At 44.0% G+C, this 18,051-nt stretch overlaps 1 protein-coding gene across 1 annotated transcript; it reads left to right on the forward strand.

The window, feature by feature from the left end:
* The first annotated feature begins 3,462 nt into the window (after positions 1-3,462).
* Positions 3,463-17,255, forward strand: LOC306968497 (myosin-16-like). The gene is made up of 42 exons (XM_079563878.1): positions 3,463-3,591; positions 4,153-4,180; positions 4,265-4,367; positions 4,449-4,541; positions 4,622-4,685; positions 4,789-4,887; positions 4,978-5,081; positions 5,172-5,310; positions 5,480-5,581; positions 5,660-5,826; positions 5,892-6,062; positions 6,131-6,307; positions 7,225-7,410; positions 8,488-8,575; positions 10,226-10,343; positions 10,462-10,582; positions 10,653-10,789; positions 10,865-10,946; positions 11,181-11,354; positions 11,449-11,529; positions 11,674-11,820; positions 11,889-11,993; positions 12,078-12,164; positions 12,246-12,391; positions 12,466-12,556; positions 12,644-12,700; positions 12,782-12,868; positions 13,135-13,380; positions 13,468-13,585; positions 13,736-13,863; positions 13,953-14,149; positions 14,321-14,453; positions 14,529-14,745; positions 14,824-14,960; positions 15,074-15,177; positions 15,261-15,453; positions 15,564-15,767; positions 15,836-15,961; positions 16,035-16,205; positions 16,290-16,490; positions 16,571-16,796; positions 16,874-17,255. Exons 1-41 carry the CDS (start codon positions 3,582-3,584, stop codon positions 16,766-16,768), a joined length of 5,337 nt encoding a protein of 1,778 aa, XP_079420004.1. The 5' UTR covers positions 3,463-3,581; the 3' UTR covers positions 16,769-16,796; positions 16,874-17,255.
* Positions 17,256-18,051: the final 796 nt, after the last annotated feature.

The raw sequence follows: 18,051 nt of genomic DNA on the forward strand, positions 1-18,051 counted from the left end.
TGTAAAAAATAAAGTGACAAAGACGTGATAAAAGGAGAAAAAAAAAAGTGATGAAAAAGCCACAAAAAAGTAGCAAAAACCCGGCAAAGCGAGCAATGAAAACGCAACAAAATGTGCTGGAAAAGCAACAAAAAAGTGAGAAAAAAATTAGGCGAAAACATGACAAAAAACCCCCAACAGGAATCGACAAAAATCTGACAAAAAGAACACGACAAAATTTCTTTAAAAGTCTGACAAAAAGGTTTTGATCACTTGTGTAAGTCTTGGCTTTCAATGACGCCTTACACTCTCTCCAGTCGAGAAGCTTTCAGATTTGGGTAAAGCCGAACCGGAGAAAATGCGCTCGGTTCAGGTGGAGGGTAAGAGGTTAATACTTGTGTGAGTAAAGGATCTCTTAGATAAAATACATTTGTTTAGTGTAACTCCTTCACAGAACTGACACCGCTCTGTTGAAGTGCCTAAGGTCACACGAGCTGAAAGGGCAGGGATGAGGCCGGAGGATTTGGCCTTGTTGCTGCCTGGAGCTGGGGTTAGCTGCAGGGCTGAGGTATTAACAGCCCGAACAATAGACCCTCTCACAGCCTGTTTACAGGACACTGTAAATCCATGTAAGCGCTGAAGCGGCTTGTGGTCACTGCAGGCCCAGACACCGGAATAACGGCTCTCGTCCTCTACAAACCACTTTTCTCATAAGTACATGTGCAGCTGACTTTCTGCTGAGTACTTTTCTGTCTGCAGCACATTGGCAAATTACATTTTCAGTTATTTATTTCGTTTTTTGAGAAGTTCAATTTGCTCATCGTGTTTCCCATATAAAAGAGTAAAACATAAACTTGCCAACACTCCACAGGTGGCCGGCCTTCCACAGGGGCAGATGATTTGGAGCGCTCCTCACTGGCAGCTGTTCATATCATTATGTGATTAGTTTGTGTTTGTGTGCATGTTATTCGAAGTACTGTAGGAACTCAAGAGACCAGCTGAGTGTGCTACTTAAATCATTCCAGTCATACAGACCAACTCAGTTTAGGCTCAAGGGATACACATAATGAACCCTGAATGATTTTGTCTTTTGATCATTTAGATAATAAGCTAAATGCAGAAATGAATGTATTAATAATATCGTATTGAAAATGATTGTTGTTGTCATTATTGTAGTGCATCACCCATATGTTACTGAACAGAAACAATGCGGTTTCATTTTTTTCTAATTTGAGCCAAATATAAACAATTTACTCAACTGTTTTTTAAAATGGTTGTCTATTTTCTATTTATAATTTCAGAGATGTTGCTCCACCGCAATTCCCACCCACAGGACTGCGATGCAGCTTTCAGGACAGTCCAAGGCATGCTGGAGGTGGACCCTAGGTGTGCAGGCGCGGGCTGAGGGATGGGGAAGATGGGCAGAGTGATGGGGTGAGGAAAGCCGATGGCGTCTGCTCAAAGGATGGCTTTCCAGGGAAACCTTAAATGGACCGGAGTCAGACGGAAGAATTCCCAGTTCCTTGGCTGTCGGGGCAGCAAGAAGGGATGAGGCCTTTGGGCAGTGGCTGGTTTTAGAGCTGTGCCCATATCAGGAAGGAGGTCCACTGATATATAACTGTGCCAGCATCAATGTATGCAACCATAGACATTCGGAGAGCACCGTGACTCCTCTTCTGGTGAGTTTGCACCTGTGTGCTGTATGTCTGATACTGTTTAGAATATTGAGACTGGGGGACAATGTTGGTGACATGTAGATTTATCAGGCCTGGAAACAATCAGGATGTTATTTTACTGTGTGACTTCATAGAAAAAAAATATGTGCATAATACAGGCACTTTATATAGATATCAGTTCTTCTTTAGCCATATATATACAGCTATAATACCTTTACCGCTGGTGTACTTTTACTTATTGACATTTTTAGTAGTTGTACTTTTAGAAATACTTTTTCAACACACATTAAGTGTAGTACAAAGAAGTTGCTCACCTGTATGCACACATATTGTTCTTTCTGTATCTTAATTTCATGCCAATATATTTAGCTTCATAGAGTATTTGAATTTCTCCCCTTTCTGTCCGTTGCTGCAGTGGTCCAAGGGCGTGTGAGAGCAGATTTTTGATTTGGTTGGTCGGTGTGCCAGTGGCAGTAGCAGCCATGCCGGGCGCATACAAGGGGGAGTGCGGGGACGATGTGGACCCCATGCCCTTCCTGGTGCCCTCCGATAAGGAGCGCCTGGATGCCGTGAATAGGCCCTACGACATCAAGCGCTCCTGCTGGGTCAAAGACGACAAGGAGGCGTTTGTTTCTGGGGAGATTCAGACGGAAGACGGGGACAAAGTCACTGTCAAAACATCCAAGGGCGCAGTGAGAGAACACACACACACGCACACACACACACACACACACGTTTGTAATGCTATCTTAGTGAGGACACTCATCGACATAATGTATTACCCGGACCCTAACCCTGAACCCTAAGCCCCTAACCCTAATCTTAACCCAATTATAACCCTAACCCTAAAACCACATCTTGACCCTCAAACAGTCCTTCAAATAAGTGAGGACCAGCCAAAATGTCCTCACTTTCCAAAAATGTCCTCACTCTGTTGTTGATGATGTTTAAAGAATAAAAATGAAAATAATATTTGAACATTGACAGTATTAGTCTTCAACATAGTATCATAGGAATAAATGGAGGGATATGGACCCACTGATTGATTCATATTTTATTTCCTTTATTACAATTCCATACTTTAGCGCAGATAGGGCCTTGTCTAATATAACATTGTTCATTCCTTTGCATAGACTGTGGTTATGAAGAAGGAAGACGTCCACCAGATGAACCCTCCTAAATTCTACCAGGCCAGTGACATGGCCAACCTCACTTTCCTCAACGAGGCCAGCGTCATGGAAAACCTGCGCAGCCGCTACGTCAGCATGAGGATCTATGTAAGTGCGGCTAGTCATGGTACTAAATATAAAGAGGCTATGCGTGAATAATCAAATTTGAAAACAAGCGTGATTACATCTTTGGTCAATCTCATTTAGCTACATGATGTATTTTTGAATTCAGCGTTTTGTGTGGGGAAGAGTTTGAGGAATACAGTCTATCTATCAAAATAAAGAAAAATCTGTATTGTATATATAGTGTAATTTGTGGAAGTTACAAAGCATATGTTAAAGCATATCCAAGCTAGAAAAGTATAACCCACATTTAGTCATATAGAGCATCAACCATGAAGATATATCAGGACAAAAACTATTATTTAATCTGACTCACTCTGTCTGAAAAGTTAAACATAGAAAATCATAGTCAAAGACAAATGACTCCGTAAAAAAAAAAAAGTCATATTCCATCACAGCTGAAAGATTACAAATGGGAACGGGCCTTTATTTAACCACTCACAGGAGCCTAAGGAGTCCATTATGTCCTCCTTTCTCTCTAATGCAGACCTATTCAGGCCTATTCTGCGTGACCATCAACCCGTACAAATGGCTGCCCATCTACGGAGCGAAAGTGGCCCAGTTGTACAAAGGGAAGAAACGCAATGAAGTTCCTCCTCACCTCTTCTCCATCTCTGATAACGCCTACCATGACATGCTGCTGGGTGAGTAGGCCAGCGTCTAGTAAATGTGGTCTTAGTACCGTCTGTGTAATATATCCCCCAGATATTTTTCTCTTTTTAAATCGAAATGAACAGTGGGGTTACTCCAAACAATTGTTCAACAAACAAGTCTGGTCCTTTGAAGCCACTCAGAGAAGGGTGTTTTAAGAGCAGCAGCGAAATTAGATGCAGAAATAGGTGATGTTGGGGAAGTGCTTGCGAAATACGTAGACAGGGCGGTGTGTGGTGCGTTTGAGGGCCCCCTGGAGAGGAGATGTTAGACAGCCGTTTCACTGTTGTATGGGGATCGAGGGAGCAGGGCAGTTGCTTAGGTTTGTAATCAGCGTGCCGTGTGATGATTTGTTCAGGGAGTAGAAAATACTTTGAAGCCATTATGGGGAGTCAGGGGAGAGCGGGCAGCTGTCTGTGTGGTGGAGACTGCTGACAGGAGCCGTGCTAAGCACAGGACAGAGCAAATCCACGGCTCTGATCTGCTCAACGGGAAATCAGCAGGAATTACTCCCATCCCTCTCACACTGCCCTCCTTATGTCCTCTTATTACAGAGCATGAAAACCAGTCCATGCTGATCACGTAAGTACTCCTATGTGTCCAAATGGCTCCAAAACACTGCAGCACCACGCTGCACCCTTTACATTGTTGCTTTTGTCTCATTAGTGGAGAATCTGGTGCAGGCAAGACTGAGAACACTAAGAAGGTCATCCAGTATTTCGCTAATGTTGGAGCGTCTGGGAGCAAAGCTTCTGATTCCAAGGCACATGTTTTTAGACTCAGCAACATACCTGGTTAATTGTCTTCAGGATTTCTGATTATTTATGACACAAATGCTTGTTTTTATTAGGGCTCTCTGGAGGACCAGATCATTCAGGCTAATCCAGTGCTTGAGGCATTTGGTAACGCCAAGACCATCAGGAACAACAACTCCTCACGTTTTGTAAGCTACAAACATGTTCAATGACATGTCCATAAGTTTAACATGCAACATATAAATAACACATTAACTTTATGTTGCAGGGAAAATTCATTCGTATTCACTTTGGCCCAACAGCTAAGCTGGCTGGTGCCGACATCGAGACCTGTGAGTACTTACTCATATCCACTGAATCTGAGAGGTGTTACATTTTAATGGTGACTTGAAACAAGTAAGAACTTGTGTCCAATCAAAATGTGTCTTTGAACAGATCTCCTGGAGAAATCCAGAGTGATATCTCAGCAGGCGGCAGAGAGAGGATACCACATCTTCTACCAGCTTCTATCAGGAAGGAAGCCAGAACTCATAGGTGGATAAAACATTGCTCATGTATTTATTTGGTTTGCACATGTTTGTGTGCACACTTCTATGAACATTTTCCTCATTCCTGTGAATGCAGAGGCTCTGCTGCTGAGCCCAGATCCAAAGCAGTATGTGTGGGTTTGTCAGGGGGTGACTGTGGTGGACAACATGGACGATGGAGAGGAACTGCTCCTCACTGATGTGAGACAACGCTTGTTCTACAGATAAGTTACAATCATATTGATGATTCATATCAGCACTGTACAGCTCTTGTCTTTCTCATGTCTAAAGGAAGCCTTTGATGTGCTGGGCTTCACTCACGATGAGAAGATGAGCGTGTACAAGCTGACCGGAGGCATAATGCACTTCGGCAACATGAAGTTCAAACAGAAAGCCAGAGAGGAGCAGGCGGACGTGGACTCCACCGAGGGTAAAAACTGCTATCTCTTGCTTTTCTTTTGTTCTTTTCAAGATCAGTCGACCGTGATCTTACTGTGCACATCTCAAGTCTGTTTCAGCTTGCTACAACACACCGTATTCCTTTTTGGTGCATTTACTAAAAGATGTGTTAAAATAACTGCACTGTTCTTTCAATCTAGTGGCTGACAAAGTTGCCCACCTCATGGCCATTAACTCTGGGGAGCTGCAAAAAGGCATTACACGACCCAGAGTCAAAGTTGGGAATGAGTTTGTGACCAAAGGTTTGTCAAAATAGTTGCTCACCTTCTTTAGTGAAATATTACATTATATTTAATACATTATTGAACATAAACTACCAGGTCAGAACCAGGACCAATGCGTCTACTCCATTGGAGCCCTCGCAAAAGCCATCTACGACAGAATGTTCAAGTGGATGGTGACCCGCATCAACAAAACCCTGGACACCAAGATGCAGAGGCAGTATTTCATAGGAGTGCTGGATATAGCGGGATTTGAGATATTTGACGTAAGACATGACATCTTTTCTCTTATGTTTTCAATTATCAAGCTCACATGTTTTTCATCTCACAGTTAAATAGCTTCGAACAGCTCTGCATTAACTTCACCAATGAGAAGCTGCAGCAGTTCTTCAACCACCACATGTTCGTGCTGGAGCAAGAGGAGTACAAGAAAGAGGGCATCGACTGGGTCTTCATTGACTTTGGCTTGGACCTACAGGCCTGCATTGACCTGCTGGAGAAGGTAGCACACAAAAGCACAGCTCTAATGGTTCCTTTGGTGTCATTCATACATTTGTCTTGTGTCTTTAGCACATGGGGATATTCTCCATCCTCGAAGAGCAGTGTGTGTTTCCCAAGGCGACAGACGCGACCTTCAAAGCAGCTCTGCACGACAACCACCTGGGAAAATCGGCCAACTTCCTCAAGCCCAAAGGGGGCAAGAAAGGAACTGAGGCCCATTTTGAACTGGTGCACTACGCTGGCACAGTGAGTCTTGGTTGTGCCGTTTTATACAAACACAAAGCAGTTATTCGACAGAGCTCAGTTTGTGGCTCATATGCAGCGTGCAAGTGTAAGGCCCGGTCACTTAACCCCCTCCTGAACAGAGCACATTTTCACAAAAAGCCAAAATAGCGACAAAATTAAAAGAAAACAAGAATGTAAATGCAACAAAAAAGTGTCAAAAAGTGAGAAAATAAAGCCACAAAAAGTGGAAAAAAATGTGACATGAACGTAGCAAATATTACAAAAGATGTGGTGCAAGTGCAGAAAAAGATTGGAAAAAAAACCTAGAAAATTAAAAAAAAAAACACAAATGTGAGAAAAACCCCCAATGAAAATGCAACAAAAAAACAGACACAAAAGCCACTAACAAAGCCGCAAAAAAGCAGCAAAAAAAGCAATAAACATGTGACTAGAACGCAACAAAGAATACAAAAAAGTGAGGAAAGTGCAACAAAAAAAAGAGCTAAAACTCAACAAAAAAGGGACAAAAATGAGGTGAGAATGTGAAAAAAGTGACGACAACACAGCAACAGCTCGAGGGAAAAGATCCCCTCAGATCAGTTTTGTATACAGTGGCCTATATAAGCTATCCCAGTAGATTTAGGTAGAGCTGAAATGGAGAAAATGCACTCGGTTAAAATACTGTTTCTATTGTTTGTAAGTTGAGAAGCAGCTGCTCTAAAAATCTCAGTAAAAAGTGATTGTCCATCATAGTATAGAGTTTCACATGCACATTTACATAGACTGGTCTGGGTTTATAGAGTTAATAGAGTATGAAGCAACCCAGTCCAGTCGACCATATTTAAAAATCTCTACTACTACTTTCAATGGCCTTCCTCCACATTTATCACTTAGATGGTTGACTGTCTTATTTCTGTGGCGCCTGACGCTTGTCCCAGGTGGGCTACAACATCACGGGCTGGTTAGAGAAGAACAAAGACCCCCTGAACGAGACGGTGGTGGGACTCTTCCAGAAGTCGTCCATGCCTCTGCTGGCTCTGCTCTTCAAAGAGGAGGAGGCCTCGGCCGGGACCAAGAAGCAGAAGAAAGGCTCCTCCTTCCAGACTGTGTCCAACTTCTACAGGGTAACTCTAGAGCAAACACACCTGTGCAAACAAGACAGTCAACATCGCACCTCTGCATTAGCCCACAGACCTCCCTCTCACCGCTGCTGTGTGTCTCTGTGTCTGTGTGTCTTTGTGTCTCTGTGTTTCTGTGTCTGTGTGTCTGTGTGTCTCTGTGTCTCTGTGTCTTTGTGTCTCTGTGTTTCTGTGTCTGTGTCTGTGTCTGTGTCTGTGTCTGTGTCTGTGTCTGTGTCTGTGTCTGTGTCTTTGTGTCTCTGTGTCTCTGTGTTTCTGTGTCTTTGTGTCTCTGTGTCTGTGTCTGTCTGTGTCTGTGTGTCTCTGTGTGTCTGTGTCTCTGTCTCTGTGTCTTTGTGTCTGTGTCTGTGTCTGTGTCTGTGTCTGTGTGTCTGTGTCTGTGTGTGTCTGTGTCTGTGTGTCTCTGTGTGTCTGTGTCTCTGTCTCTGTGTCTTTGTGTCTGTGTCTGTGTCTGTCTCTGTGTCTTTGTGTCTGTGTCTGTGTCTGTGTCTGTGTCTGTGTGTCTGTGTCTGTGTGTGTCTGTGTCTGTGTGTCTCTGTGTGTCTGTGTCTCTGTCTCTGTGTCTTTGTGTGTCTGTGTCTGTGTCTGTGTCTGTGTCTGTGTCTGTGTCTGTGTCTGTGTCTGTGTCTGTGTCTGTGTGTCTGTGTCTGTGTGTCTGTGTGTCTGTGTCTGTGTCTGTGTCTGTGTGTCTCTGTGTCTCTGTGTCTCTGTGTTTCTGTGTCTTTGTGTCTCTGTGTGTCTGTGTGTCTGTGTGTCTGTGTGTCTGTGTCTGTGTCTGTGTGTCTCTGTGTCTCTGTGTCTCTGTGTTTCTGTGTCTTTGTGTCTCTGTGTGTCTCTGTGTCTGTGTGTCTGTGTGTCTGTGTGTCTGTGTGTCTGTGTCTGTGTGTCTCTGTGTCTGTGTCTGTGTGTCTGTGTCTTTGTGTCTCTGTGGTTCTGTGTCTCTGTGTGTCTCTGTGTCTGTGTGTCTCGGTGTCTCGGTGTCTGTGTGTCTCTGTGTCTGTGTCTGTGTGTCTGTGTGTCTGTGTCTCTGTTTCACTGTGTGTCTGTGTGTCTGTGCCGCAGGAGCAGTTGAACAAGCTGATGAGCACCCTGCGAAGCACCGCCCCCCACTTCGTCCGCTGCATTGTGCCAAATGAGTTCAAGCAGTCCGGTCAGTGGGGAAACGAAACAAAGATGTCATTAAATCTGCTTTGCTCAAATCAGACTTTAGGCGGCAGAGGATAGATTTTTTAATGTTAAGATGTTGAGCTTGTTTTCTCCCAAAACATCTTACAAGAAAACAAGACCAAACTCACCCTTTACAATGATTATTTTATGATGTAACTTTTGTCGAGTTACGTTTTTCTGGAAAACACTGCAAATCATTCCCAAACATGACACGTGACAGGCTCGGTAACCACCACGTGAAAGGCGACCGAGATGACGCTGTAATTAAAATATTCAAAGTGACATTTGAAGGCGGGAATAGGGAAACTTTTTAAATTTAAAGATATCAATTTGAAACTTTTGCTGTAGGTTGCTGGCATAAATATGACGAAAAATATGCTGCATGTTCATTTTATGTTTTCATATAAAAATTAGGTGTGTTATGCCTAAAATTGCCAAAACTTTCCTATCTTTCTGGTGGCGAAATCTGAATAACAGATTGAGCCAGATTCAAATTTATGGTTTTATTTTGTTGACATATTACAAATACTTTTTGAGAGGGGATTTTGGATATCTTGTTTAGTTAAAAAAAAAAGCTGTTTATTTATGGAAAAATCTGTAAAAATAAGAATCTCCTTGTTTTTCGAAATTAAAAACTTAAATCCTCTGAAAAAAATCTTCAAAATATTGTTCAGTCCAAGGCTGGAAAGTTATAGTTCCGATATACAGTAAATCTATGGAGAAACATCAAATCAGTACACTGATTAAACATGTTATTGTGATGATTAGGTATATTGTTTGTTTCCAGGTGAAAGGTTATATGTTCAGAGACCAGTTTGGACCAAAACCTGAAAACTGAAAAAAAGTGATTTTTACCTTTATGCTCACTACTGCCACCTCAGGCCATACATGTAGCTGCACCTTCTACAGCTCATGCATGACGGCAATTCGGACTAAAGTTTTGAGTGACAGTGCAGGATTTTGGAAGCAGCTGTGGTGAATAGGTCTGGGCTCATTCTACACCTTAGGACATGGCTGGCACATGTAGGGGGAGGAAAATACATAATTTAACATTCTTAAACTAGTAATAGTCCCTTTAAGATTTGCAGACTTTTTCACTTATAAAAAGCTTATTCAAAAACGAAACAAGATATTCAAAATTCCCTCTGAAAAATCTTTGTAACTAATACCTATTTTTCTTCATATTTATTTTTTTCTAATCTACAGCAAACGTTTCAAATTTAAAGCTCTAAATTTATACGTATCTCCATTCACCAGTGTCTCACCTTTAACACTTCCTGTGCAATGGGATCTCAAATCAGTCTGCGTTTATGCTGACATAACGAGTCCGAGAATAGCCATTATGTCTGTATTATTGATCCGTCATTTATTATTTATCAAGGGATCAGGGCTTCATTCCTTTTTTAATTCATTTCACCTTGTAGGATATATATGTATGTTTTCCCTCAGTTCACTTTTAAATAGGCCTGTGCGAGTCTATTATTGTCATTCAAGATGTCACTTATTATTACTCCAAGTATATGATATGTTTTGATGCTGTGGGTTACGTTACACAGCGGCTGGAGAAATTACAGAAATATTTTCCAATTATTTGCAAATACTGCTATTGCAAAGTCTGTTTATTGTGTCCAAGGTGTGACTGACAATCGTCTGATCCTGCACCAGCTGGCCTGTAACGGTGTCCTGGAGGGCATCCGCATCTGTAGGAAGGGATTCCCCAACAGAATGCAGTACCCAGAGTTCAAACAGAGGTATGATGATCATTCTGTATTACATGTGTAGCCTAATAGTCAAACTGATGTTGGTCTTTCATGGCGTATGTAAAGCTGGTGGTGGTACTTCTTTTGAGTTGAGATTGTTTCCTCTCAGGTACTACATCCTCAACCCCAACGTGGTGCCAAAGGGATTTGTTGACAACAAGAAAGCCTCTGAACTCATTCTGAGCTCGCTCGACCTCGACACTATGGAGTACCGCATAGGTCATACCAAGGTGACAGATCTTATAGCTGAGATTATTTCACTCATCCTTCTTTTGCTAATGTTGTTCTCCACGCGCTCAGGTGTTTTTCCGCGCCGGCGTCCTGGCTAAGCTGGAGGACATGCGCGACGAGCGTCTCACCAAAGTCATCACGCTGTTCCAGGCTCGTCTTCGAGGATCTTTCATGAGGATTGAGTTTAGGAAGATGCTGGACCGTCGGTCAGTGTGACAACATTCACATGTCTTTGTAGAGTTTGTGTCTTTATTAAAGGGATTTATTCATGTGTGATGTAGAATTGGGCTGATGGCCATCCAGCGAAACGTGAGGAAGTTCCTGCAGTTGCGCTTCTGGGGCTGGTGGAAGCTTTACACTAAGGTACGCTCAGTAAATTATTTTGCTGTTGTATACCATGTAATCAATATGTATGGTTGTTAATCATTATGTTCTCTGACTCCTAATCAACAATTTGGATGAATACATGGATTCCATTTTCTATAGGTTGTATATATTTTAGATATTTTGATGAATTAGGATAGTGACTCAAACAGATATCATTTCCTTTTGAGCTCTTCATCTTGAACACGGTTCCTGTTGTGACTATATGTGCAGGTGAAGCCTCTGCTGATGGTCGCCCGGCAGGAGGAGACCTTTAAAGCCAAAGAGGAGGAGCTGAGAGTTGCCGTGGAGAAGGTGAAGGAGCTGGAGACCAAGATCAAAGATCTGGATGAGAAGGTGGTGACTCTGTCCCAGGAGAAGAGCGACCTCACCCTGACACTGGCTGCTGTAAGTGCAGTGTTAACAGTACTCAGCTGGCAAATAATTTTGAATAACTTAATACAAGTACAAATAAAATATCCTCCTCCTAAATCATCTACAGGAGCAGGACATGCTGGGTGATGCTGAAGAGCGCTGTACTCAGCTGATGCACCACAAGGTCCAGCTGGAGGAATCAGCCCAAGTAAATACTTCATTTTTACTTCATGTTACACATTTATTTAAAGCATAAGCACACCTGGAAAAGAAGTGAATGCATTACAGAAGCTGCTTATTAATCACTGTGTGGCAAAGGCAGGCGATCGTAAAGCTGTAACTGTGCACTCAGGACCTACGCGAGCGCCTGGAGGAAGAGGAGGGGAACTCCGCGGTGCTGCACAGCCAGAGGAGGCAGCTCGAAGGGGAGATGACTGAACTTAAGAGAGACCTAGAGTCTCTGGAGTCCACACTTGCCAAGAGTGAGAAGGAAAAACAGGTAGAAAACACAACACATGACATTTCATCTTAAACTCATTTTGAATCAGGTTTGTTTACGTTTATTAGAGTTTGGACTTCAAAGTGCGGTCTCTGACTGGTGAACTCGACCAGCGGGATGATACTATCGCCAAGCTGCACAAGGAGAAGAGAGCACTAGAGGAACTGCAACAGGTCATTTACAAATGGTTCACTGTTCCCTTGAGTTACATGTGTATGTGCCCTTCAGAACACTGCATCTTTTACTCTATTTTGCAGAAAACTCTAGATGATCTCCAAACAGAGGAAGACAAAGTCAACCATTTGACCAAAACCAACAGCAAGCTCAACACCCAAGTGAATGAGGCATGTTACATCACACCTGCATTATAGAGTCGCGTTTATGTGGACATTGTAAATAATGTCCGTGTGTTGTCATGCTTGTAGCTGGAGGACAGCTGGGAGCAGGAGAAGAGGATCAGAGCAGAGGTGGAGAAAGCCAGAAGAAAGACAGAGGGTGATCTGAAGATCACCATTGAGAATTTAAACGACATGGAAAATGCCAAACTGGATTTGGAGGATGTCATCAAGAAGTAAAGTGTTGCAGATGTTTAGGTCATGATTCACTTATTAGTATTATTATTATTATACACGTACTTTCTAACAGGAGAGACTTTGAGATCAACAATATGAACGCAAAGTTGGAGGACGAACAAGCTCTCAGCACAATGCTCGGCCGCAAACTCAAAGAGCATCAGGTTCGGACCATTTTGAAACGATAAAAATCACCACAGCACCAAAACAAACCGTCTTTACATGTTTGTGTGTGTTGTGTCATAAACCAGGCGCGCATTGAGGAGCTGGAGGAGGAGCTGGAGGCTGAACGGGCTATGAGAGCCAAGGTACTAACTTGATCAACATTTAGTTTTCGTCCACACACTGTAACAGGACAGTGTAATTTATGAAGTTTGACTTTGTGGTAGGTGGAGAAGCAGAGGGCCGACTTGTCACGCGATCTGGAGGATCTAAGTGACAGGTTGGAGGAGGCGGGCGGCGCCACCGTTGCTCAGGTGAGTTTTGATATCACGCTATCAGACAGAGGGCAGGGGTCTCTATAACTCTACGGGCAATTCACTGTTTTTGAAATATACTGTATATCCATACAGAATATTCTGGAGAGATTAGTCCTAAAATGTGACATATTACGTGATAGGACATGTTAATAGTGCTACAACCTCTAATTACGGAAATATGAACCATAAACTGACCTCTTAATAGGCTGAAGGCTCTTTGTAACGTTACAGTGTTACGCAAGTGCAACCTGTCTTCCCGTTAGATCGAACAGAACAGGAAGCGTGAGGCCGAGCTGCTGAAGTTGAGGCGGGAGCTGGAGGAGGGCTCGCTGCAGTCTGAGGCCACGGCCGCAGGTCTGAGGAAGAAGCACTCGGATGCCATGGCCGAGCTGGGAGAGCAGCTGGAGAACCTCACCCGCCTCAAGGTCAAGCTGGAGAAGGACAAGTTAAGCATGAAGGCTGAGATCGAAGACCTCAACGCCACACTGGAGGCCACGCACAAGGCAAAGGTACGGAAGGTGTTCACTGATCATTGTGGGATAAACAAACACGACACAGAGATGACATTATTTAGAATATTGGTCCTTATGTTTCAGGTGAACTCTGATGCTCATGGCCATAAGCTGGAGGACAACCTGGCAGAGGCCAACGCTCGACTGGCTGAGCTGGAGCGCAGTCAGACAGAACTCAACACGGCCAAAATCCACCTGACTGGTAAATATTTATTTGAATTGAGCTACAATTGGAAAGTGTTTTTGTTGTGTTTATTTCAAATGTAGTTAATATGAAATTCTCATTAATAACAAAACAGCAGCAGTTTTTCTGATGCTGGTTTCTATTCATCCCTGTGTTTGTATCCTGCAGCTGAAAACAATGATCTGAGCAGAGAGTTAGAGGACGCTCAGAGTAAACTGACCCAGGTGACCCGGCTCAAGGCCACGCTCACTTTACAGGTCGATGAGCTGAAGAGGCAGCTGGACGAGGAGAGCAAGGTACATCCATAGCGCTATATCCACTATATATATCTGGTATTATCTTGAAGTTTCCCCTAAACCTCTCTTGCCTGTGTGGCCCTGTGTAGGCTCGTAACACAGCAGTGGTGGGCCTGGCCAACGCCCGCCATGACCTCTCCCTGCTCCAAGAGCAGCTGGAGGAAGAGTCTGAGGCCAGAGGAGAGCTGCAGCGCCTGGTGTCCAAACTCAACGCTGACGTCACCTCCTGGAGGACCAAATATGAGACAGATGCCATTCACCGCACTGAGGAGCTGGAGGAAACCAAGTAATGATCCTGATATTAATGCTTTGTAATATATATGGAATACTAAATCTCATTGGGATCTATGAGTTTATTGTAAATGCATCTCACAACGGAAGATTATCTACAAAGTTTCTCACAAAAATAACTTGTATCAAACAAAAATGACTAAAATCCTCTTTTCTACACATTTAGGCGTAAACTTGCAGTGCGTCTCCAGGAGGCTGAAGAGGCGGCGGAATCAGCTCAAGCCAGAGCCGCCAGTCTGGAAAAGGTGAAGCAGAGACTTCAAGGTGAAGTGGAGGACCTCACCATAGACTTGGAGAAGGTACACACACAGAAGAAGACAAATACCCTTTACAAAAATAGAATAAATGCTAATGTAAAATCATTGTTTCAACAGTCGAATGCGGCAGCAGCTGCTCTGGATAAGAAACAGCGCTCCTTTGACAAAATGGCTGCTGAGTGGCACCAGAAGAATGAGGAGCTGCAGCTGGAGCTGGAGACTAGTCAGAAGGAGAGCCGCTCGTACATGACTGAGCTCTACAAACTCAAGACGGCCTATGAGGAGAGCCTGGATCAGATGGAAACCATTCGCAAGGAGAACAAATCCCTCTCAGGTACTCACTGTCTAGGATAAGGATAGGATAACCGCATTGCTCTATATTGATTACATTTAAGCTGTGATTTATAAACAGAGGAGATTAAGGAGTTGGTCGACCAGCTCGGAGAAGGAGGCAGAAGTGTCCACGAGCTGCAAAAAGCCAAGAAGAAACTGGAGGTGGAGAGGGAGGAGCTGCAGATGGCTCTAGAGGAGGCAGAGGCTTGTCTGGAGGTAAAGGCTCAAAATATCTCACAAATGGCCTCATGTGAAGTGCTTTGTGAAAGCACAACACAAATGAAAATCCCCCCACAGATAAATGAATGTCACTATGTTACTGTTTCAAGGTCGAGGAGGGTAAACTGGTGCGTGTGCAGCTGGAGCTGGCTCAGGTCAAAGCGGACATCGACCGGAGGATCCATGAGAAAGAGGAGGAGTTTGAGGTTACCAGGTCAGCACACACTACAGTGGGACAGGACATGTGTGAGCAAAAAAGGAAGTATCTATTGAGACATGACTCAAACTTGTGTTTAGAAAGAACCATGCTCGAGCTATTGAGTCGCTCCATGCCAGCCTGGAGGCAGAGGCCAAAGGTCGCGCCGAGGCTCTGAGGATGAAGAAGAAGATGGAGACAGACTTGAATGAAATGGAGATTCAGTTAGAACATGCCAACAGGAACAATGCAGAACTGGTCAAAACTCTCAAGAAGCTGCAGCAGCAGATCAAAGTAAGATTATTGATTAAACTGTACTACACTGATTATTTGAGATGTAAGACTATAGTACGCTACTGCTCAGAGTGGTATTGGGACACTGAGCTGTGTGTGTGTGAATGCAGGACCTGCAGGTGCAGATGGATGAAGATGCCCGTCACCACGACGAGCTGAGGGAGAAGTACAGTCTGCAGGAGCGGCGTCTGTGTCTGATACTGGCCGAGATGGAGGAGCTGCGAGGAGGACTGGAGGCCTCTGAGAGGGCTCGCAAACAGATCGAACAAGAGCTGGTGGACACCACCGAGAGGTTCAGTGAGATCAGCATGCAGGTGTGTGACAAGCGGCAGCAGAGCATAGTGTTTTATGAAAGCTAATCTTTTCATCTTTATTCCTTCAGAACCAAAGTCTGACCATACTGAAGAGAAAACTGGAGTCAGACCTCAACAAACTGTCCACAGAAAACGAAGAGCTCATCTCTGAGTTCAGGGCTGCAGATGAGAGAGCCAAAAAGGCTGTCACAGATGTGAGTGACCTGACTTGAATACTTGATGATAATTACAGCTTTTTACTACCGGCCTCTCTCCGTCTGAATGTAGGCAACTCGCCTGTGTGAGGAGCTTCGTCAGGAGCAGGACCGTAGCTCCCACCTGGAGAAGGTGAAGAAGAACCAGGAGCAGACCCTGAGAGACCTCACTCTGAAACTAGAGGAGGCCGAGCAGCTGGCTCTGAAGGCAGGCAAACGGACTATCCAGAAGCTGGAGACTCAGGTCAGACAGCAGAGCATGAAGTTATAGACTAATGAAAAGTTTTAAAAGCCTGCTGTGTTGTTAATCATGATTTCATTTCTTTAGATAAAGGAGTTGGAGAATGCGTTGGACCAGGAACAGAAGCGTCATGGTGAAACAGTGAAAAACCTGCGTAAAGGAGAGCGGCGGCTCAAAGAGCTGATCTTCCAGACAGAGGAGGACCACAAGACCAACCAGCGCATGCAGGAGCTGGTGGAGAAACTGCAGAACAAGCTCAAGTCCTACAAACGACAGATTGAAGATGCTGTGAGTACAAGCACCTTCTGACCTACATAAAGGCTTTACACAAGTGACACAAGTCACTTTCTGTCATTCTGTCACGGCAGGAGGAGCAGGCCAACAGCAGCCTGTCTAAATACAGGAAGACCGTGCATGACCTGGACGATGCGGAGGAGAGAGCAGAGATGGCAGAAATGGCTCTCAATAAGCTGCGAACCAGGAATCGAGCATCTACAACAAAGGGCTTCACCTCAGTGGAGATAGTGCAGGTCACTAAACCTGCCAGCGGAGCGCAGGGGGATTAGACAGCAACGTAATCACATCCAACAGCAGGTTAGTACGATGACAGATGTGCAGCTCCTTAAAGAAAAACAAACTATGGCTGAATGTATGTTTTTATCTTCCTTCAGAGTGACACATGCCCACTCAGCCGGACAGAGAAAGCATCACTGAGGGAGCAGGAACATGTTCTTCAACAAAGTCTTAAGATGCTCTAAAAAGTCTTAACAGAGACATCACCAAGAGTCTTAACTCCCCTCGCCTTATAAATATTCCCCCACTATGTCGCTCTGCTGCTCTTCACTCTAGTATGTTCTCCCTGTGCTTCTTAGCTGAATGTGTCCTGTTCGTCTGTCGCCGCCTCTTCCCTGAAGTGCCTGCATCGTCCGAGCTGTGTGGAGGAGCTGTGTTCTCACATCAACGATAGAGAACCCACCCGTGTGTGTCGTTCATGCTGTAGAATGATCTGTTTTCTCCTAATAAACAATGAGCAAATCACGCCGCGTATCTGATGAGTCTTTGTCATTTTGAGTGTTTTAATCTTTTAGTTTAAAGCAGGGGTCTCAAACTCATTTGGGTTGTGGGCCGAAATCCAGCTTCCTTGGCGGGTCTCGGGCCGCATATAGTGTAAACATGAAAATACTATTGAGAAAACATGCTTCCAATAAATGAAAAATAATGAGCTGTGATGTTAAAATAAAAGCCTGACAGGACTGTAATGAATAATAGCTGCTTACTTTGTATTGCGCCTGTGTCACAAGTTTCTCAAAGTACACTGTGGTCATTATACTGTAGTCATTATTCATGCACTCCATACTGCTATTGTAGCCACAGCTGTCCTGGGGCAGACTCACCATTTACCACGTGGCTGTAATGTGTTTATATCCTAATTATGTCAGTGCCCTCTGCTGGACACATGTGGAATTCTTTCCTTTTATTCAATTTCTAGTGGCTAGAGTGAGCATACTGGTTATTTCCTTAAAACTCCACACAGGAATGGGCTAGAGACTTACTTTTTTTTTTTTACATACTCAGAAACGTGTGCTTTACAAGTCAGGGCCGGATTAAATCATCTCGCAGGCCGGTTTTGGCCCGCGGGCCGCCAGCTTGATATGTCTGGTTTAAAGGCACACTGCGTAACATTATGGATTATCCTATTGTCAATACAAAACATGCTCCTAATGACCAGCTCGACAGAGACACTAAACTATTTAAATCTCATACAGTATATGGCTTCCTTTAGTCAACATCTCCATGGAGACGAGCTGGAGACGTCCCGCTCTAAGTAAAGTTACAGACCTGAGCCGAG

Source organism: Gobius niger (assembly GCF_951799975.1).
Source record: "Gobius niger genome assembly, chromosome: 10".
Taxonomy (NCBI): Eukaryota; Metazoa; Chordata; class Actinopteri; order Gobiiformes; family Gobiidae; genus Gobius; species Gobius niger.